The 22362-nt window shown below is 37.4% G+C and overlaps 2 protein-coding genes across 3 annotated transcripts in view; one reads left to right on the top strand and one right to left on the bottom strand.

The window, feature by feature from the left end:
• LOC111196666 (uncharacterized) overlaps window positions 1-22362 on the top strand; it is a 191567-nt gene that overhangs the window by 155000 nt on the left and 14205 nt on the right. The gene's annotated exons all lie outside the window — the stretch shown is intronic.
• LOC111191703 (uncharacterized) lies at window positions 1251-12362 on the bottom strand. Of its 2 annotated transcripts, XM_049483274.1 has the most exons (6): window positions 12094-12362; window positions 9910-9995; window positions 9038-9308; window positions 6192-8302; window positions 2008-2384; window positions 1251-1339 (listed from the first exon to the last, which is right to left on the bottom strand). In XM_049483274.1, the coding sequence occupies exons 1-4, from the start codon at window positions 12138-12140 to the stop codon at window positions 7993-7995; spliced, it is 714 nt and encodes a 237-aa protein (XP_049339231.1). In that variant the 5' UTR covers window positions 12141-12362; the 3' UTR covers window positions 1251-1339; window positions 2008-2384; window positions 6192-7992. The 2 variants fall into 2 exon arrangements, with proteins under 2 accessions (XP_049339231.1, XP_049339230.1); XM_049483273.1 differs by lacking the exon at window positions 2008-2384.

Here is a 22362-nt window from a genome sequence, read left to right as displayed (position 1 = left end):
AATTCAATAACTCAAGATTGCGACATACTACCACAACGCTTCTGCCATCGTTTGAAAGAGACTGTCTTAACCTATCATGTGTGCGACTTTCGGCAATGTACACGCTATCGTTGATTTTTTATGAATTTTTATTTATATTAAATAATGCTTAAAATTCAATAACTCAAGATTGGCACATACTACCACAAAGGTTCTGCCATTGTTTGAAAGAGACTGTCTTAACCTATCATGTGTGCGACTTTCGGCAACGTACACGTTATCGTTGATTTTTTATGAATTTTTATTTATATTAAATAATGCTTAAAATTCAATAACTCAAGATTGGGACATACTACCACAACGGTTCTGCCTTTGTTTGAAAGAGACTGTTTTAACCTATCATGTGTGCGACTTTCGGCAACGTACACGTTATCGTTGATTTTTTATGAATTTTTATTTATATTAAATAATGCTTAAAATTCAATAACTCAAGATTGGCACATACTATCACAAAGGTTCTGCCACTGTTTGAAAGAGACTGTCTTATTCTATCATGTGTGCATTCGGCAATGTACACATTATCGTTGATTTTTTATGAATTTTTATTTATTCTAAATAATGCTTAAAATTCAATAACTCAAGATTGGGACATACTACCACAACGGTTCTGCCTTTGTTTGAAAGAGACTGTCTTAACCTATCATGTGTGCGACTCTCAAGATTGGGACATACTACCACAACGGTTCTGCCATCGTTTGAAAGAGACTTTCTTAGGCTATCACGTGTGCGACTTTCGGCAACCTACACAACATCGTTGATTTTTTATGAATTTTTATTTATATTAAATAATGCTTTAAATTAAATTACCCAAGATTGGCATCACATGTGCGACTTTAGGCAACTTTCACTGTATGGTTGATTTTATATGAATTTTTATTAATTGCAAATAATGCTTTAAATTCAATAACTCAAGATTGAGCCACGGTACCACAACGGTTCTTTCACTGTATGGTTGATTTTATGCGAATTTTCATTTATTTCAAATAATGCTTTAAATTCAATAACTCAAGATTGAGCCACGGTACCACAACGGTACTAAAAAATCACAGCAAGTAACAAAATATTTAGGTTTTTAGCATGGTATTGTGCATGATATTATATGGCACACTCCCAATTGGAAACTCACCTGGGTTTCTGCAGTTTACAGTGTAAACTCTTCAGTCCAGCAGAGAGCAGCTCCACTCCTGAATCCTGCAGGTCATTGTTACTGAGGTCCAGCTCTATCAGGGAGGAGTTTTCTAATTTCAGAGCAGAGCATTGAGTTTCACAGTGTTTCACTGTGAGATTACAGTCAGCTAGTCTGCAAAGAAAGAGTAAACATAGTACAGTTAAAACAATGGAAGAAAACTCCACATTAATGATCTAATCAGATTTATGGACAAATTACATTACTTGTTCATATTTTTGCGTTCTGCAGGCTTATCATTACAAATGTTACTTAGTAAATCAACAGATACTGGATAATTTCCACTGCCTTTAATGGATTTAATGTTTTCAGCAACTCCATGATTAATGTTTTCAAAAACAAAAAAATATATATTAACCTAGTGTTTCTTTCATTGGTAATATGGTTCATTCACTAACACACCACTAAAAAGAGACTAAATAAATCTGTTCATGCTATCTCTACAATTGACCATTTTAGATATACCAGTCTATAAATTACTAGGTATAAAATAAGCACATTAAAGTCTTTCCACCATAAACTGACAAAGACTAAAATATATATATATATATAAAATACACCAAATATTTATTTAAGAACTGTTGAAACTTCCACTTTTAATTCACTACATATTTTCCCTGAGTTTAATACTTTTACTCCGATACATTTTAACGTCCTACTTCGTTACTCATTACCAGGGACGTCATCAGTCCTTCTTAGGGGCTCAGAAACCACCAAAGATAATCTACGTTGTCTCCGCTGAGCACACACACGCGCACGCCCACACACACTATATTAAACACCTCTTTATTCTACTGTTGTCTGACGGGATGTCCCACTCCACATACGTCCTGTATGTTTCTGCGTGCGTGTGCCCCTTCATTCACACTGGAAAGCGACAACGCGACAGGCCACCATTCATTTCCTATGGCAGGGTGCGATTTGTCGCTGCGACATGTGAGAGGTGACAAGTGAGAGCCGACAATCGACAAAGCGGCAAAGCAACAAGAAGTTGAAATTTTCTCAACTTTATGCAAATGATTTATGATGCAGTGAAGCGACATTCTAACCCAATCTTTGGACCAATCACATACAAGGCGGTCCAAGGTCCTCAGGCTTCTGCTCTCTGAACTTTTGGTTCCTTTTGCTGTGCATTCTGTTGAATGGGGTGGACATCGATCTGCGGGAATGGCAGGTAAATCACAGAAACAACCAAGAGTCTAGCAAGCTCAAGAGTTATAGCTGTAAAATTAAAGTGGCCAAGGGATTCCTCATGTTTATACCATATGTTTCATGTATACATGTATATTTCTCAAGCGGGAATCAAATTTACTGGATGGTATAGCTTATATATATAAAATTTTATAATTATATTTATTATTAATCATTTTAGTAATCTTAATTTAGTTAACAAATACATATTTACTAGAAACATTTATTAAACCTTTTTTTTCGTTCCTTTTTTGTGCCTTTTTTCTTGTCGGAGGCTGGATCATGATACACGTGAACGTTGAGCTTGTCACGCCCACAAGGGACAAAATCGGGGAGACACAAGCGACTCGTCACGAACGCAGGGTGTCTGTGTGCGCATGTGTGTGTATATGGCAAGCCAAATAGGTCAGAATTCGCCTGGGTCTGACGGCGCATAAAGCATGCGTAATGCTGAAAAAATGCCGACCAAAAACGTTGTATAGTGTGTGGCAGCGCTAGGCGCTAACGTAATTCCTCAGGCCTTTCATATGCAAAACGGACAGAATTTACGTATCCCCTCCTTCTCCAAGCAGTTCAGCCTTCTGACTCTGTCAGGGAACTTGCTCTCCAGTTAAAATAAAAGCCCCAAGTGCTCCAAATGTTTGCTTTGTTGTTAGATGTGCTAAGTTCCTTTATTTCTGGCTAAACTGGGCTTTACAAAATTTTGTCCCAGACAAAAACATAAAAATACGTAATAAAATTTACTTATTTTAATCAACCGTTAAAACGACACATTATGCCGTAACTATGAAATAAATATCTCGTAATTATGAGAAGTTTTATGTGTGTCTATCACAGCACTACAGCATTTCTCCGACTTAATGTCACAGTTAATTGAATTAATAAAATTCTATTTTACACTTGGCTTAATTCACAAGGAAATCTTAGTGTCACTGAGCGGCATTGATGGCATTTTAATAAGCATTTAAACACTGCGAAGGATTTTGAGTCTTGCCGTTTAAACAGCCGTAAAAAATAAACCAGACCTCTCTGTATAAATCCTAAAGCCAGGCAGACTTTTTGAATGAGCGCTATCCGTTCAGAAGGATGTTAATTAACATTTGCAACACTAAAGAACCTGCTATAGACCTGTTATTTAATAAAAATGTTTATTAAGAACTGACCTTCCCATCTACTCTAATATAATTAACAATGTCTAAAAATATAAAACATTTTCTGAACAAACATTTTTTTTTAAATATATAGCCTATAGCAAAACACAAAAAAACAACAAATCAGGCTTTGTACTGTACACTCATTAAACCGAAATAGACCAAGAACAATTCCATAATTTACAATGACTGACTACTCTCTAATATAATAAAATGTTTAAGAATATAAAACACTTTTTCAAAAAATGATTTTTTTTAACTCAGTTCCGAGCTGCGAGAGACAAGGTGCAGCGCATTTTGCCCAAACAATAAAACATTTTAGTAAAAACAGTGATAATAGTATATTTTAATACCATTGCTTTGGTGTTTAAACTACACTCAATCCGACGATATTTATTACGTTATTTCATATATTTTATATTTTAATATATGTGACCATGGTGATGAGAATTCCCAGCACTTTCCCAGCACTTTCCTCAGGCGGGTCGGTCGGGCTCTGTTTGTTATTGCTATTTTTTATTTTATATAAAGCTATGGCGTGATATACACAATACAGCAGTAACAAATCAAAATGTTTTTCAAAAAAAGTTGCACAAGTTAGAATGTTGTAATCACACAGCTCTGGAACTGCAGTGAGCACACAAACACACACACACACGCATACACACACACACACGCCCGCACTCCTGCACTGCACTGCTCCTCATCTCTGATATTTTTTAAATATTCAAATTACGGTAAGTTCGAATTCATAAATCCTCACAATCAATTTTACAGTCCAATGCATTCTTTATTCCAGCACCTTATGTTGATTTTATCTCCTCTCAAACATACAAGTGTATACCATTATTTTAATTGACAATGGAGCGGGTCCGGTCGGGCCAGGTCTGGCTGGATTTTTTGGGCTGGATCTAAGCTCTACTGCTGCTTACTCATGCTTTAATGTTACAGTTCATAATCTGTCATTTTGTTTCAGGACTTAAGAAAACTGCCCTGTTTCTGCTGAACCGAGCGCATATACACAGAAAGAGCTCTGGCTACGGGCTGTGTTTGTCCTGCAGTGTGAACTCCTATATCGCAGCGTGTCAGTGCAGTGTGAGCTTATGAATCAGAGGCGTATGAGTCTGCCTGACTTTAGGATTTTTACAGAGAGGTCTGGTTTATTTTTTACGGCTGTTTAAAAGCTGAGATTCAAAATCCTTTGCCGTGTTTAAATGCTTATGAAAATGCCATCAATGCCGCTCAGTGACACTAAGATTTCCTTGTGAATTAAGCCAAGTGTAAAATAGAATTATATTAATTCAATTAAGTGCGGCATTAAGTCTGAGAAATGCTGTAGTGCGGTGGTAGACACACAAAGAACTTCTCGTAATTACGAGATGTTTTTATAATTAAGACATATTATGTCGTTTGAACGACATAATAAAAAGATACTTTCTCATAATTACGGCATTATCAGTAAAGCCAGAGCAGTAGATTCTCTGCACTGTCACTGGGATTGATGAAGCTTTAATTTAAGATTTTATGTAAATGTGCTTTCTCTTGTTCTCGTGCTGTTGCTACAGCCAAAGGAATTGTGAGCATCCTTAAGCCTAAACATCTGAAATAATAAACTAAATAACTAAAATAAACTCAGAATTTTGCTTTTCCACATCATTTATCAAAACTGTTTCAGGATCTAAATGAATAATTTTTTTCATTAAAAAAGGAAAATGTTTTTTTGATATGAGATTTGCAAATCTCTGCATTCTAATATAGTTAGTTATATTATTTACATCTGCACAGTGACAACTTTTTTAGAATTCGGTTTGCAGTTTAACGTTAATAGTTATACATATTTAGGTAATTTATTGTTTATTTATTTATGTAGATTTTTTAAAATAAGTATTTATTTTAATCCAGTTTGGCAGATGCCAGTTGAGCAAGTAGAACAGCTTGCCATAGTTAGAATGGGAATTCTGACCCTGCAGCAAAAGCAGGCAAGAAGAAGGAAGACATAGGTAAAAAAAAAATTAGACATAGGTTATAAATATGCCATAATGTTATAAATGAAAATTATTTTAAAATGAAACATTATTTTAGATATCTAAACATTAGCTAATTACAAAAATTCTAGATAATGCAAACAGTTTATCAACATGTTACACTATTAAGAACTTTTAAGTAAGTAGGGTAAATAATTTATTAATTTTATGAAACACCTTGGTCGTGTTTTTAAAAGCCACAGCTAATTATTTTATATAAAATCACTTTAATATGAGTAAACTTTAATAACACACCTTGTTTGAACAAATAGAAAATAGATAATAATAACTAATTACTCTAATAGTTGACAAGAAATAGGGTGATTTTCACAAGCTCCTGACATTTTAGTCATCCCAGTGTTATATTACTCTATCCCAGGCTTGGCATTAGACATGGTGGCAGTAGGTTCCAGCATATCTGTTTCTTAAGAGTCCTAATCTATTGCCAGCACTTCTCTACTGAGACTACATACACTATGTGTACATTTGCACATCAGCAGCAGCAATGGTTGCAACTTGGAAGTCCATGAATGTAGAATTCATTAGAAAGGGATACATAAATAATAAACACATTCACATTATATACATTTAGATACTCACAGAGCCTTTCTGCAGTTGTTCACAGCTGGAAGCAGTTTCATTTAAATGTTCTCTGATGTGCAGTGTTTCTTCAGGTCTAACTCATCCAGCACCTCCTCTGAGATCTGCAGCATGTAGCACAGAGCTGAACACTCTGCTATATACAGTTTATTTTCTGAGCGTTTCTATGATTTTAGGAACTCCTGAATCTTTCTGGATAAATGCTGGTCTTTTACTTCAGTCAGACAGAGGGACAGGTTAACAGATCTGTCATTAGGAAGATATTCATTTTCCATTGATTCTTTGATGTGCTGCACTGTTCTGTTGATGCTCTCTGAGCTGCTCTCTGTGTTGATCAGGAGCCCCTGTAGGATCTTCTGACCGGACTCCAGTGAGATGCCCAGCAGGAAACGGAGGAACAGATCCAGGTGTCCATTCTGGCTCTTTAAGACTTTATCCACTGCTACACACAGGAGCTTATCCAGTGGAACATTTTCAGTCCACCTAATGAACCAAGGATTAAAAACTTCCAGTGCCTTATTGTTCTTGATCAAGTAGCAGTGAAACACATAGAGAGCAGCCAGGAACTCCTGAAAGCTCAGATGAACAAAGCTGTAGACCTTCCTCTGATAAAGCACACATTCCTCCCTAAAAATCTCAGTGCAGATCCCAGAATACACTGAGGCCTCTGTGAGATCAATACCGCTCTCTCTCTCAGGTCCTCTTCATAGAACATCACGTTCCACATCATCAGCTGTTTAAAAGCCAGTTTAGCCAGTTTCAGAAGCACAGTTCTGTTGGATTCCAGCAGTTTCTCTGGATCCCTATCATAGCTTTCCCCATACTTCTCATTCTTTATGCTGGTCTGAGTGATCAGGAAGTGGCAGTACATTTCAGTCAGAGTTTTAGGGATTTCTGTATCACTCTGTGTCAGGATTTGCTGAAGCACAGTGGCTGAGATCCAGCAGAAGATGGTAATGTGGCACATGATGCGGAGGCTTCTCGCTGTCTTAATGTGGGACATGATTTTCTGGGCTTGGTCTTGGTCACTGATCTTCTTCCTGAAGTACTCCTCCTTCTGTGGATCATTAAACCCCTGAATTTCTGTCACACGGCTGATGTATCAAGAAGGAATCTGATTGGCTGCTGCTGGACGGGAGGTGATCCAGATGTGAGCAAAGGGCAGCAGCTCTCCTTTAAGAAGGTTTGTAATCAACACATCAACTGATGATGTCATGGTTACATCAGACACTTTCTCACACTCCACAAAGTTCAGTGGAATTCTGCTTTCATCCAGTCCATCAAGGATGAACACAACTCTGCATGTATCGTAGATCTTAGGGACCAGATATTTGAGATCAGGGTTGAAAGCACACAGAAGTGTATGAAGACTGTACTGATCTTCTTTAATCAGGTTCAGCTCTCGGAGTGGGAACACAAACATGAAATCTACATCCTGATTGGCTTTTCCTTCAGCCCAGTCCAGAATTAACTTCTGCACAGAGACAGTTTTCCCAATTCCAGCAATTCCTTTAGTCAGAACAGTTCTGATCTTCTTTAGTCTTTCATCTTCTTGTCTTTTGATCTATCTGAGACCACTATCCGCCATGTTCTCATTTTCAGGTTCTCCTTTAGGATCTTCTACAGGTTTAAAGATATCTGAGCAGTTGATTGGAGTGTCCTGTAAGTATCTGCTGGATTTTTTCTCCATCTGTAGAACCTCATGTTCTTTATTCACTACTTCACTCTCTCCCTCTATGATGTAGAGCTGAGTGTAAATACTGTTCAGGAGGGTTCTATTCTCTGGTGTTTTGATTCCCTCTTATAAGCTCTTGTATCTGTTCTTCATGCTGGTTTTATGTTTCTGTAAGACACTCTGCAGAACATCATCCACTAGTTGATAGGAATCCTGATTTATAGACTCCTCTATGTCTGGATGTAAAACAGGAAGTGTTGTAGATCTCTTTCTGCAGCAGGGACAAATAAAGTCTTCTGACAGAGCAGTTCTATTCCTGAAGCTGTTGATACACCGTCTGCAGAAACTGTGTCCACAGGTGATCAAGACTGGATCTGTCAGAACCTGCTCACACACTCCACACCTGGACTGATCCTGGACAAGACCACTCCTCCCACTGTTAAGAAAGATGAAATGTCTAAATATCAAATATATGAAGAAAAGGTTTTCAGAGCGTGTTAATGTTCCAGTCTCACACTCTATAAAGTTTACAAATTAATTAATTTATATTTTAAATTCATAGAATACATCAATAAAACGTGTCATTCTCATCTGTTACTGGATCATACATTTCCCTGATTTTCTCTTAAACTCCTAAATCGTTCTATTGGTGTAAAAAATGCACGTAAAGTAAATGGTGCAGAAACTAAGAAATTTAAAGTTTAAGAAATATAATCTTAATCAAAAGAAAAAAGTAGGACTTAGGCCATTAACTATGTTAAGGTTTTGTAAACGCTGATGTATATGTTTATTATCATTATACATTCTCAATTTTACTGTCAATTTGAATTTAATTAACCCCCATATACTTTTTTCTTTTATGTTTTTTGATTGAAATATAATTATTACAATTTTAATAAAAAAAATGAATTAATAAAAGTACTATAATACAGGACAAATCCAAAAAGAGGTAATCAAAAAAAGAGAGTCAGGATGAAGGTATGCCTGACAATTTATTCATTCTGACCAGGGCTAAATGAATAATCTTATTTTTATGGTTATCATGTTATGAGTTTTCATGGTAGATCGATTCCTTGGAAGCATGATATGTGTAGGTTGTCATAATAAACTAGGTAAAATTATCACAAGACATGTGTCAAACACTGAGTTGCCACTCTTCCTAAACACAAACCTGGATGCTGGAGGTTCTCCTTTATTACTGAAGGTAAGAGGTTGAATAATTGAGTTGTTACTCTTCATAGACACATAGCTGGGTTCTGGATGTTCTCCTTTATTACTGAAGGTAAGACATTGAATCATTGAGTTGTTACTTTTCATAGACACATAGCTGGGTTCTGGAGGTTCTCCTTTATTACTGAAGGTGAAAGGTTGAATCACTGAGTTGTTACTCTTCATAGACGCATAAGCTGGGTTCTGGAGGTTCGGCTGTGGGTTTCTGCAGTCTGTAAATGAGATCAAATAAAAACATGCTTTATAAACAGATAAGAAAACTGCAGAGTCATCATAAATAAAGCAGTCTCAAGCAGATAAATATTACGTTACAACATTTTTTTATCAATGGCAATAAATTCAGCATGGTCGCACATCTGGTTTGACAGTGATTAGCAAAGTTTATCTCCTTTTTTTTATTAACATGTCTTCAATAAAACCATGCAAACATGGTGGTATTAGTTTAAGCAGACTGTGTTTGTCTATTGTTGTGACTTAGCTGAAGATCAGAACACATTAAATGCCAATGTATGCAGAAATACAAGTAATCCCAAAGGGTTCACATAATTTTCTTGCAACTGTGTATATACTCAGTGGGATCATGCACCTACTTTTTTTACTCACCTGTTAACCTGTACTCATGTGATGTGAAAATAAAGCTGATCTGAATCATGATTAATAATTAAATTACATATATTATAATACTTTCTGCAGCACATGATCTCACAAAGACTCTTCAGATGGTGAAGGAGAATTCTGAATGATCACGAGATCTTCCAGGATCAGAGACTCATTAGTGGAGCTGGTGTTCAGGACTGATGTTCAGTTACTCACTATGGGACAGGGGGTTCTCCTCCAGATGTGGAGAGATGAGACTCCATCGTAGAGGAGCTTCAGCTGAACACCAGAGATGCTGTTCTCTGTGAACAGATTAGATATTATAATATCAACAGTGTGATAAATACATTAATTACTAGTGGAACTACTGAAATAGTCATTTACCACAAGGAAATTCGATTATTATGTTTTTATTTATTGAAGATAAAGGAGCAGAGTTAGAAACACTCCTCTAAAGAAGTGTGGAGCCTTATTGAGGGGAGTTTCTGCCCTCTGTTTTTGTAAACATGAGGAATGAATATGCACGTTCTGGCCCGAGCCCCACCCGACGACCCAATTAAAACCCGACTTTTTTTTATTAAGTACAGTGTTAAAACTGAGTTTTTTTTTTGGGGGGGGCGTCTGTTTAAATGAGCAAAATCTGTTCAGAATGATGTTGAAGAAGATTGTATTAAGAACAGATTTCCAAAAGATTAAAACACCAACAATGTGAAATATGATCCACAAAAATTATGTCGGAATGACCTTCCTCTAATCTAATATAATTTAACATGGTTTAAGAATATAAAATACTTTCTTAACAAACAAACATTTAGCAAATAGCCTGTCCAAAAACACAAAAAAATGGCTATGCCCTGCACACTTATTGAACCAAACTAACAATCATTTAAAATTAATAATTAATTTATTTATAATTAATTAATAATTATTATAATTTCTAAAAATATAATTAACGATGTTTAAGAATATAAAATGCTTTCTGAACAAACATTTTTTTTTATTTTAAGCATATAGCCTTATTTTATAGCCTTTAAGCTTATAGCACTCTGCGCTTAACACACTCTGCAAAGTCGACACACGTGTTGTTTCTATCAACAACTAACTTGAATTAGCTCCATACCTCTGACTGTCCTTCGCATTGGACCAAATTTAGCTCACCTTACGTAATGTTTCTCCTCACTTCAGAGGGCTCCATTTTGTTGGCTATTTAGCTACACACAGTAGTTTACCAGCCGTAACTATAAAATAAAATATACTTGCGCACAGTAACTATTAGTTACTAGCTATATTTTTTCTGACATTTATATGGATTTATATTTATGCTTTCTACACTGACTTACTCCTAGATTAACATAGCAGATGTTTTGCCGTTTGAGAATTAGACAGATATACCTGATGCTTGTTCTCACTCATTCTCTCTCACATTGTGAAAGTACAATTTAGTGACAGTGCCACAATAATAAGATAAAAAGATGAAAGGACAATTTAAAAAAATAGAACATTTATTTAAAACAATAAACTTAGGTTCCTTACTGTATTAAATCTTTTTGCAACAATAATGAATGGCTAATTTTTAGCATGGTTAACTAATCCTGAATTCATTTCTAAAAGGAAAACAATGTTAAAACTGGAAAACACTCATCAATGTTACACAGCCACAAGCTCAAGTGTGGAACGAAATTATGCTTCTTAATTGTACCTCCTGGCAGTTGTTTCTCCCGGCTGTGGACAGGAACCAGTGGAGCTTGTAGTTCTTTGGGCTAGACATAACTGCTCTAGGGTGATACCCACTTTTACTTCACTTGGTTTTCTTTCAAAGCAAGTCATAGGAGTCCAGGGTGAGTTCCCAAGCACTTCTTTCATTTATTAGCAGTTCTAAGCACTCAAACATAAATGTAGGTAGCATTCAGAGAACAGAGGGCAGAGCCGTGGATGTTAACTAGCCTAACACGAGGCGGAAAGAGAAAGAGAGAGTCGCGAATCACGAATCTAACATTGAACGATTCTGAATCGATTCTCATTAAAAAAATAAATAAATAAATTTGGGTGAAGCTACTGTCGCAGTGAACTCCGCGATACAGTTAAAAAGCTTTCACCACTAAGCAAACACTGGTAATTTACGCTGCTAGTAAATAAACAAGAGTGTTACTGACCAAAATAAACGCTTTAAGATATAAGTTATGCGTAAATATGTATAAGACAATAACGTTACCTGACAAAATCTGTTTAAATGACGTTAACAAACATCACTGTGACAACGCTAGTCACAGTTTCACTGCAGCAAAGGACGAGGACATGAATCACTTAAATAACCAGCCTGTACTGATTTCTGCCCCCAATAACCCTTTCAATAACCTCCAATAGCCTTTAATAGTCTTCAGTAGCCTTCAACAGTCTTACCTTGCAGCCGTGGTGTGTCCATTGAACTCCGTAGTTATAAACATCATGAGGTTAGCAGCGCGCTAACTGACCTGTTTATAATGTAATCCGAGCAGTGACTCCGTGACGGCTGCTCTAAACTGCTGCTGTTATCTGGTTGGGCTGAAAGATGAAGTGTAGAGAGCTGTATTATCCAGTTAGTGGGGTTAAAACCTTTATTTTCTACTTTGATTAATTTAAGAAAAGCTGAGCCCTGTAGCCCGTGGCTGGGCTGTAGCTCTGTGACTGGTGTAAAGACAGGGGCTTGTGCTGCTGCAGCTCCGACTAGTGGTTGGATGATGAACTGCAGCTTCCTGTGAGCGAGCAGTTTCTCCGGCCATCCACACACAGTCTGATAAACTGCTTAACCTGTAGGGGGAGCCCACGAGCAAAAAATCTCAATCCTACCTAGTGGAGCTTTAAAGACTTACAAGTTGTAAATACTAAGTCAATGTTTTAATTAAGTACATCACCAATACAAAATTAGCACAACAAGAAAGTATACTTTATGGAAGTATACTGAAATACAGATTAAATAGGTAAAAATGTAAGTATACAGAGAAAAAGTATACTTTATTTATTCCACATATAACTTTCATATGTGGTCCTAAATCAGATACGTATTTGATCCACAGACATGCAACATGAATGTAACAATAGTATAACAATATACTAATATGGCAATAGTGTTATAGTAATATATAATAACAATAATAATAATAATAATAATAATAATAATAATAATAATAATAATAATAATAATAATAATAATAACAATAGTGTACTTATTATTACTAACTGTATCCGGACTAATTAAAGTATACTTTTCCTCCTTATATTTTACATTTTTACCTACTTAATCTGTATTTCAGTATACTATAAAAAAAGTATACTTTATTTGGCTGTGCTAATTTTGTACTGGTGATGTACTTAAATAAAAATATATACTTAGTATTATTTTATAAAACTGTATAAAAAATGTTATAATAAAACTATACTTTTATAAAACAATTAATCGGAGCCTATATTTTTGCAAAAAACAACAACTGTACTTCAATGAAATTTGCTAACAAAACTGTGCTAATTAACATTGTATGTGTTGATACTACATTCATAACTATTTAGATGTTAAAATTATACTTTTAATATGATTTTAATGACCAGCTGGGCAGCTCACCCAAATATTCTTAAATTCTATTAAACAGTGTCAAAAATAACATATGACTAGTATATTCAGTATCAAACAAATAGTAATTAAGCACAAAATAGTTGTTCTAAAGTACACAACTTAAGTACAGACTTATTTCAGCTAAATTTAAGTATACTTTTTTTCTACACTGGAATAAAGCAGGATTTAGTTTCTTTTGTAATTGTTCCTTAATTTGACCACAAGGTGGCAGTGTTGGCACGTCTAAAGCCTTCACAGGAAACTGCGTGGCCTTCATCCCAAGCTATAGAATAGAATACAGTACAGAAAAATGCATTCAAACCGACCAGTCATTGGCAATAAAATCATGAATAGCTTATTCCGCTGAATTGGTGCCATTTCTGTCTCCAGGAAAATACATGTATAAATGTGCACACAAAATAACTTTAAAATACATTTTGTTATTAGGCATAGTATCTTCTAAATTAATGAAAATTAATTTAGAATATTAAAAACTATTTAGAGCATTTGTTACCTGTCCTCCACTCTCTAACTATAAACTTTACCATGAAATTGAATTATTATTATTTTTTGCATTGTTATGTGACTCCCATATATTCTTTAAAAATATATTTTTTTCATAATAAATCCAGAATATTTAGGTTAAAATACACATTTTAGTTGTGTTCCTGGGCTTTCACTCCAGTACATGTTTTGAATAGTTAAATATATGTGTTACAGATCCAGAGTTGAAAAAAGATTTAAAAAAAAAACAGCTCTGGAAAAAAATGAAGAGAGCACTTCAGTTTCTGAATCAGTTTCTCTGATTTTGCTATTTATAGGTTTATGTTCGAATAAAATTAACATTGTTGTTTGATTCTATAATTGGTCACATATAAGAGGGCTAGAAACTTAAAAAATAGAGTAGTTAGAGCTCATCTTCCAAAGGAAAACATATCAAACAGTCTTACAGGAAAAAAATCCAGTTGGTAATTTTAAGTGTGGTAATTGTGTGAATTGTCAATATACTAAGAACGAAAAGCATTTTCCTCATCCAATACACAAATGTTTGGCTAATATAAAAGGCTTTATTACATGTAAAACTAAAAATGTTATGTATATGATCCAATGTCCATGTGGAAAAGTATATGTGTATATGTTTGATTATATTCCAGAGGTTTTCAATTCGGTAAAATCAAAGAAACTCATCATTTTAAGGTGCTCTCTTATTTTTTCCCCCAGAGCTGTATGTGAACATTTGAAAGTAGTCAAATAAATATCACCTCAATATATAAACAAATGCCAGCAGATAACTGCCCCTTGTATTCGATTGCAGATAATATGATCCCAATATATAGTTTTTGTTTTGTCTGCTTAGCTAAATTCACAACTTAATGTGTAGAACATTTGTATAATGCATACTTAATTTATTTTTTCTGACTTAATCCTTTCTTTTAGTAAACTTTACTTCATTTATTTTTACTGAATCAATCCTTTCTTTTAGTAAACTTTACTTCATTTATTTTTACTGAATCAATCCTTTCTTTTAGTAAACTTTACTTCATATATTTTTTTCTGAATCAATCCTTTCTTTTAGTAAACTTTAGTTCATTTATTTTTACTGAATCAATCCTTGCTTTTAGTAAACTTTACTTCATTTATTTTTACTGAATCAATCCTTTCTTTTTGTAAAGTTTACTTAATTTCCGCATACAGTTTTACTTAATTACAATTACTTAATTTTTACAATATTACTCAAATAATTTATGATACATAATATATTATAATTCCTGATAACTCAAAGATTTAATTTGTAAACAGACCAAGTATCACTGTCTCAACACATGAAATTATAATATATTATGGATGGCATGTTATATGCATTACATGCCATCCATAATATATTATAATTTCAGGAATTATAATTTTTTTTATGTATCATAAATTGTTTAAGTAATATTGTATAAATTAGGTAATTGTAATTAGTTAATATTGTATGCAGAAATTAGGTAAAGTTTACTAAAAGAACGGATTGATTCAGCAAAAATAAATTAAGTAAAGTTTATTAAAAGAAAGGATTGATTCAGTAAAAAATAAATTAAGTAAAGTTTATTAAAAGAAAGGATTGATTCAGTAAAAATAAATTAAGTAAAGTTTACTAAAAGAAAGGATTGATTCGGTAAAAATAAATTAAGTAAAGTTTACTAAAAGAAAGGATTGATTCAGTAAAAATAAATTAAGTAAAGTTTACTAAAAGAAAGAATTGACTTAAGTTCAGTTCACTTATTTACTCTGTGTAACATTTAAGTCTCGAAACCGAGTTGAAGTTACTTAAATTTATCTAAAATGAAATTTACTTTAAAAAAAGCAAATGCAGAAAGTTGCAAAACTTTTTTAAAAGTAAATTTAACTCATAATTTTCTTTTTCAGTGTGGATCATTGCAGGATGACCTCAAGCTAATGTTTTATCAGAGCGTCCCGTTCTACTGGCAGTGCTTCAGTACAGAGACAGTGACTGTGTACAACTGACTGCTGGTGTATCTGCAGGAAAAGACAGAACGAAGGCATAAAGCCGTCCCAAAACACTGAAGTATAAAATGAAATTTATTCATGTTAGTTAGCGAAAAGTTGGAGTGTGAAACGAAAAAATAAAATTCTATACACTAGTATAACAGATATTAGTGTATAAACATCCTCAATAAACACTACTATACACTAAAATAGGAGACATTAGTCTATAATAAAAACACTCAATAAACACTCCTATTGTCACCCTAAAAGAGGATAGAGACAGGATGCAATTGCAGGTAGGCTTTATTCCACAAAGAGTTAGCAAGGTCAGGTTACAGGCAAGGGTCGATAGATCAGGCAAACAGGAATATCACAGGCGTAAATCAAATGACGTGGTCAATAGGCAAGCAAAGGTCGATAACAAACTAGACAGATAGATAGATAGAAGTAACGCTCAGAACTTAGGCTGTGTCGGCAACTAAGACTTCGCAACGGAAGCACTGTGTGAGTCTCTTAAATACAAAGTGAAATTGCATACAGCTTGAGTGGGTGGGCCGGTGATCAGAACTCAGGCGACGTCGCACGCTGCTGTGATTGGAAGGGAGGAACCTCGGGGCTGACAGTACCCCCCTCTCCAGGAGCTGCCCTGACAGCGGGACGCCACCGGCCCGGGGGACGACCCTGAGGATGCGGCGCAGGACGATCCGGGCGCCTGGCATGAAAGTCAGCAATCAAGCCAGGGTCCAGCACGTCTGCAGCAGGAACCCAACACCTGTCCTCCGGGCCGAACCCCTCCCAGTCCACCAGATACTGAAGACGGCCCCCACGAAGACGGGAATCCAGCGAGGAGTGGACAGCATAAGTAGACCCCCCTTCGCCATCTAGGGGTTCTGGGGGATTCCCCACTGGGACCACCTCCGCCAGTGGACCAGGAATCACCGGCCTGAGAAGGGAGACATGAAATGAGGGTGAGATTCTGTATGAACTAGGTAACAACAGTTTGTAAGTAACATCATTAATTTTCTTAATTATCTTAAAAGGACCAACAAAACGGGGACTCAACTTTCGACAAGGCAGTTGCAGGTTCAGGTCTCGAGTGGATAGCCACACTCTCTCTCCAGGATGGTATACAGGAGTGTCGCTCCGATGACGATCCGCCTGGCCTTTGTGACGGGCCTGTGTTTGATCCAGTCTGACATGCGCCGACTCCCACACCTCCTGTCCCAGCCTCCTCCTGTCCCAGGTTCCATGGGTACAATGGCGGCTGAAAACCCAACACGCACTGAAAGGGTGATAGGTTAGTGGAGGTGCTTCTCAGAGAATTTTGGGTATACTCTGCCCATGGGAGGAACCTGGCCCAATGCATAGGTTGGTCATGGCAATAGCTTCTAAGGAAGCGACCCAGTTCTTGATTCAGACGCTCTGTTTGTCCATTGGATTCGGGATGGCAACCAGAGGAAAGACTAACAGTTACCCCCAGTCTGTCCATAAAAGCCCTCCAAACTCTGGAGGTGAACTGTGGTCCTCTGTCCGAGACAATGTCTTCTGGAATGCCAAAATAATGGAAAACATGGTTAAACACAGTCTCTGCTACTTGAAAAGCACTGGGCAACTTAGGGAAGGGTATAAATCTGCAGGATTTGGAAAATCGATCCACAACCACTAGGATGGTAGTGAACCCCTCTGAGGAGGGTAAATCTGTGACAAAGTCAAGTGATAAGTGGGACCAAGGCCGAGAAGGAATGGGCAGTGGGACCAGTTTACCTGCAGGGGCATGTTTAGGGGTCTTTGAAATGGTACAGATGGTACAGGACTTGACATACCTCTCCACATCCTTGATCATGGAGGGCCACCAATACTTAGCTTGGAGGAGTTGATTGGTGCGTTGTATACCCGGATGACCGGTACCTACAGAAGTGTGAGCCCACAGCAACAGGTCATGGCGAAAATCCTCAGGTACATAAAGTTTCTCAGGTGGACATGACACTGGTACTGAAATTTCATTCAAAGCATTGCGAATGTCTTCATCTACCTGCCAGTGAATAGGGGCTATGAAAACTGTGTCAGGGACAATCGGTTCTGGGTGCTGTGGAACCTCACTGCTACAGAAAACCCTGGATAAGGAGTCAGCTTTGATGTTTTTGGAGCCAGGCCGATAGGTGATGTGGAAATCAAACCGGGTAAAAAATAGTGCCCACCTGGCTTGTCTCGGGTTCAGTCTTTTGGCCGTGCGAATATATTCCAAGTTCTTGTGGTCCGTGAAGACAACAAAGGGCAGTTTGGCTCCCTCCAGCCAGTGTCGCCACTCCTCCAGTGCCATGTTAACAGCCAGCAGTTCTCGATTTTCAGTGTCGTAATTTCGCTCTGCCTCTGACAGCTTCCTAGAAAAGAAGGCACAAGGATACAGTTTAGGGGGTGTACCTTGTCTTTGGGAGAGGACTGCTCCAACACCGACCTCTGAAGCATCCACTTCAACCACGAATTGCAACTCTGGATTGGGGTGTTTGAGGATAGGAGCCGAGGTGAACCTGTTCTTTAAGTTTTGAAATGATTGTTCTGTGTCCTTGTTCCATCTCAGCTTCTTCTCTCCACCTCTCAGGGCTGAGGTGAGTGGGGCAGCAAGCACACTGAACCCACGAATTAACCTCCTATAAAAGTTGGCAAATCCTAGAAATCGTTGCAAATCTTTGATGGTGCGTGGTGTGGGCCAGGACAGGACGGCAGCAATCTTGGTTGGGTCCATCTCAATCCCCTCCTTACTAAGGATGTATCCCAAAAAGGCAACTGAGGATTGATGAAAAAGACATTTCTTGGCTTTGACATAAAGTTGATGTTGCAGAAGCCTTCTGAGCACTTCGCTCACATGTTGCACATGCTCTACAATGTTCCGGGAGTAGACCAAAATGTTGTCTATAAAAACTATTACAAAGCGTCCTAGCATGTCTCTGAGCACAGCATTTACCATGGCTTGGAAAACAGAAGGAGAGATAGATAGGCCATAAGGCATTACCAAGTACTCAAAGTGCCCAGTAGTAGTGCTGAAGGCGATTTTCCATTCATCACCTCTTCTTATACGAATCAGGTTGTAGGCACTCCTTAGATCCAATTTAGTGAAGATACTAGCTCCTCGCATCTGTTCTAGTGCAGCAGGAATCAAAGGGAGTGGATATGTATACTTCACCAATGCTGCATTTAACTGACGATAAACTATACAAGGCCTCAATCCCCCATCTTTTTTCTTTACAAAAAAGAAACCAGAAGAGGCCGGGGAAGTGGAAGGTCTGATGAAGCCCTGTTTGAGTGCTTCGTCAATATACTCCTCCATGGCAGCAGTTTCTGGTCGTGACAATGAATAAACTTTGGCTTTGGGTAGGGATACTCCTGTTTTAAGCTCTAAAGCACAGTCACACTCACGGTTTGGGGGTAGATTGGTGGCTTTTTTCTTGCTGAAGACCTCCTCTAAATCACTGTATTCCTTGGGGATATGTGGTGAGCTGTGTGTGAGCTGAAACAGGGCTTTCAATAGTGGTGGAGGCTGCTGTAAGCTTAATACAGGTGGATTGAGAGGCAGAGGACCAGGAGGTAAGTTCATGTTCATTCCAGGAGATGGCAGGATTGTGCTTCTCCAACCACGGAAGACCCAGTATGATCTTATGAGTAGGTGAGTTGGTGATTAACATGGGCAAAAGTTCCTGATGAACAGCTCCAACCGTGAGTCTAATGGGTTCTGTGATGTGACTTACGGTGCCCTTTCCTACTGGTCGTGAATCTATGGCCTGGATGTGAAGTGGAAGGTTAAGGGGTAATATGTGTAATTTTAGTTGGCGAGCAAATTCTTCATCTATGAAGTTTCCCGCCGCTCCGGAGTCGAGGAGTGCTGTGGAAACAAAAGAATTCTGGCAGTGAACTGTTACAGGAACCGTAAATGCTTTTAAAGAGAGCGTGTGTGGAGGAACACTTACCCCGCGCTGGATAGTAGGAGCTGAGCGGGGTAACTCTCGGTTTGGACGGGACACACAATCCTTGACTAAATGTCCAGCCTCTCCACAGTACAGACATAACCCATTAACACGTTGTCTAGTCCTCTCCTGATTAGAGAGACGTGTGGTGCTAAGCTGCATAGGTTCCGGAAAGTGGTCATTGTGGACAAACATGGGGTTTCGCCGCTCTCTCAACAAATTATCCATGCTAATGGCCAAGCTTATAGTTTGGTCCAGAGATAAGCTGTCGTCCCGGCAAGCCAGTTCCTTTTTAATGTCTTCAGTGAGTCCTAGTCTAAAGGCTGTGGTGAATGCAGACTCATTCCAACCACTGGAAGCAGCTATGGTGCGAAATTGTAAGGCATATTCAGCCGCAGTGCGAGACCCCTGTTTCATAGTCAATAGTTTCTCACCACCCTCTCTGCTATCAGGAGGATGATCAAATACAGAACGAAATAGCTCTACAAAACGATCATAATTTTGAGTGACATCACCTCCACTCTCCCAAACAGCTGTAGCCCATTCAAGCGCTTTCCCTTTAAGCTTTAAGCAGAGGAGGGAGCTTGTGACGTACCAGGTGAAGAGGTGATGTTGAGGGCAGAGAGGGCGGAAGTGAGGCTTCGAAGGTCGATAACAAACTAGACAGATAGATAGATAGAAGTAACGCTCAGAACTTGTGTCGGCAACTAAGACTTCGCAACGGAAGCACTGTGTGAGTCCCTTAAATACAAAGTGAAATTGCATACAGCTTGAGTGGGTGGGCCGGTAATCAGAACTCAGGCGACATCGCACGCTGCTGTGATTGGAAGGGAGGAACCTCAGGGCGGACACCTATACACTAGAATAGAATATATTAGTATATAAACATCCTCAATAAACACTCCTATACACTAGAAAAGAAGATATTAGTCTATACACATCCTCAATAAACACTCATATACACTGGAATAGGAGATATTAGTCTATAAACACCCTCAATAAACACTCCTATACACTAGAATAATAGGAGGTATTAGTCTAAAACATTCTCAATAAACACTTCTATACGCTAGAATAGGAGATATTAGGCTATAAACACCTTCAATATACACTTCTATACACTAGAATATGAGATATTAGTCTATAAACACCCTCAATAAACACTTCTATACACTAGAATAGGAGATATTAGTCTATAAACAACTTCAATAAACACTTCTATACACTAGAAGGAGATATTAGTCTATAAACACCCTCAAAAAAACTCCTATACACTAGAGAAGGAGATATTAGTCTATAAACACCATTAATAAACACTCCAATACAGTAGAATAGGAGATATTAGTCTATAAACACCCTCAATAAACACTCCTATACAGTAGAATAGGAGATATTAGTCTATAAACACCCTCAATAAACACTCCTATACATTAGAATATGAAATATTAGTCTATAAACTCCCTCAATAAACACTGCTATACACTAGAATATGAGATATTAGTCTATAAACACCCTTAATAAACACTCCTATACACTAGAATAGGAGATATTAGTTTATAAACCCCCTTAATAAACACTCCTATACACTAGAATAGGAGATATTAGTTTATAAACCCCCTTAATAAACACTCCTATACACTAGAATAGAAGATATCAGTCTATAAACGGTAACACTTTACTTGGATGGTCATTTTTGACACTAAAGTTAGTGTAAACTAACTATCTTTAGTGTCAAAAATGGACCATCCAAGTAAAGTGTTACCGAACATTTATTTACAGTTCATTCAATGTATTTTTGCCTCTGTGATAAGACCAATATAACTGCTCATCACCAGCAGTGTATTACTGGTACCAGGGCTCCCTCCACATAATAAACACTGATTACTTTAATGTCGTTTTTTTGTAGTAAGTTCGCATTTTTTACATTTTCTTGTAATTAGTTCGCATTTTATCGTTTAAATTAAGTATCATTTTAATTACCCACATCTAGATGCATGTTTAACGTTTGATTAAATTAAACCATAGCATGTATACATGCTATGGTTTAACATGCAACTGCTTCACCAGCTGTTGTAAAAGAGGTGGTGTCTGATGTCACATGTATCAGAGAAGATACATGTGACATCAGACACCACCTCTTTTACAACTGCTGATGAAGCAGCATTATCAAGCAGAATCACATCGACTCAGCTCCGATACATCAGCTCACAGATGCCTGTGCTGACCTGGAAAGTGATGTGGAGAAACAGCGCCATCTACCCACCAAGAGAGTGCATAACCGAATGTGCTCTCTCTCGGACTCCGGCTGCTGATGGCGAGCTGCATGACTGGGGTTCAAACCAACGATCTCCTGATCATAACAGCAGTGCCTTACACTACTGGGCCATTTTATCTGTGTTTTCTTTTCCTGGACTCTTTACAGAATAAAACAAATACGTATCAGTGTTGCTGTGTTGCTTTAAGCTCTGTCTCTGTGTTTAAATTACCTGTTAAGAACTTACTGGAACTATTGGAGCTCCACCTGGATGATGTGAACAAATGAGAGCACAGAACACCTGCGAGTGACTGACAATGGCCCCGCCCACCAGTCTTCTCCACCAATGACTGTGTACAAGAACATAAAGGCAGCGTCTC

This window comes from Astyanax mexicanus, chromosome 9, assembly GCF_023375975.1.
Source record: "Astyanax mexicanus isolate ESR-SI-001 chromosome 9, AstMex3_surface, whole genome shotgun sequence".
Classification (NCBI taxonomy): Eukaryota; Metazoa; Chordata; class Actinopteri; order Characiformes; family Acestrorhamphidae; genus Astyanax; species Astyanax mexicanus.
Note: the sequence above shows the minus strand (reverse complement) of the source record. Positions and strands in the feature narration are given on the sequence as shown.

Bases quoted from the DNA above. Each gene is read 5' to 3' on its own strand.
- LOC111191703 (XM_049483274.1), bottom strand. From the start codon at position 12,140: ATGATGTTTATAACTACGGAGTTCAATGGACACACCACGGCTGCAAG. The intron at 9,996-12,093 runs GTAAGACTGTTG...ATCTGTTCACAG, and splicing joins GGACACACCACGGCTGCAAG to AGAACAGCATCTCTGGTGTT. The intron at 8,303-9,037 runs GTTTGTGTTTAG...CTTTCTTAACAG, and splicing joins GGAGAACCTCCAGCATCCAG to TGGGAGGAGTGGTCTTGTCC.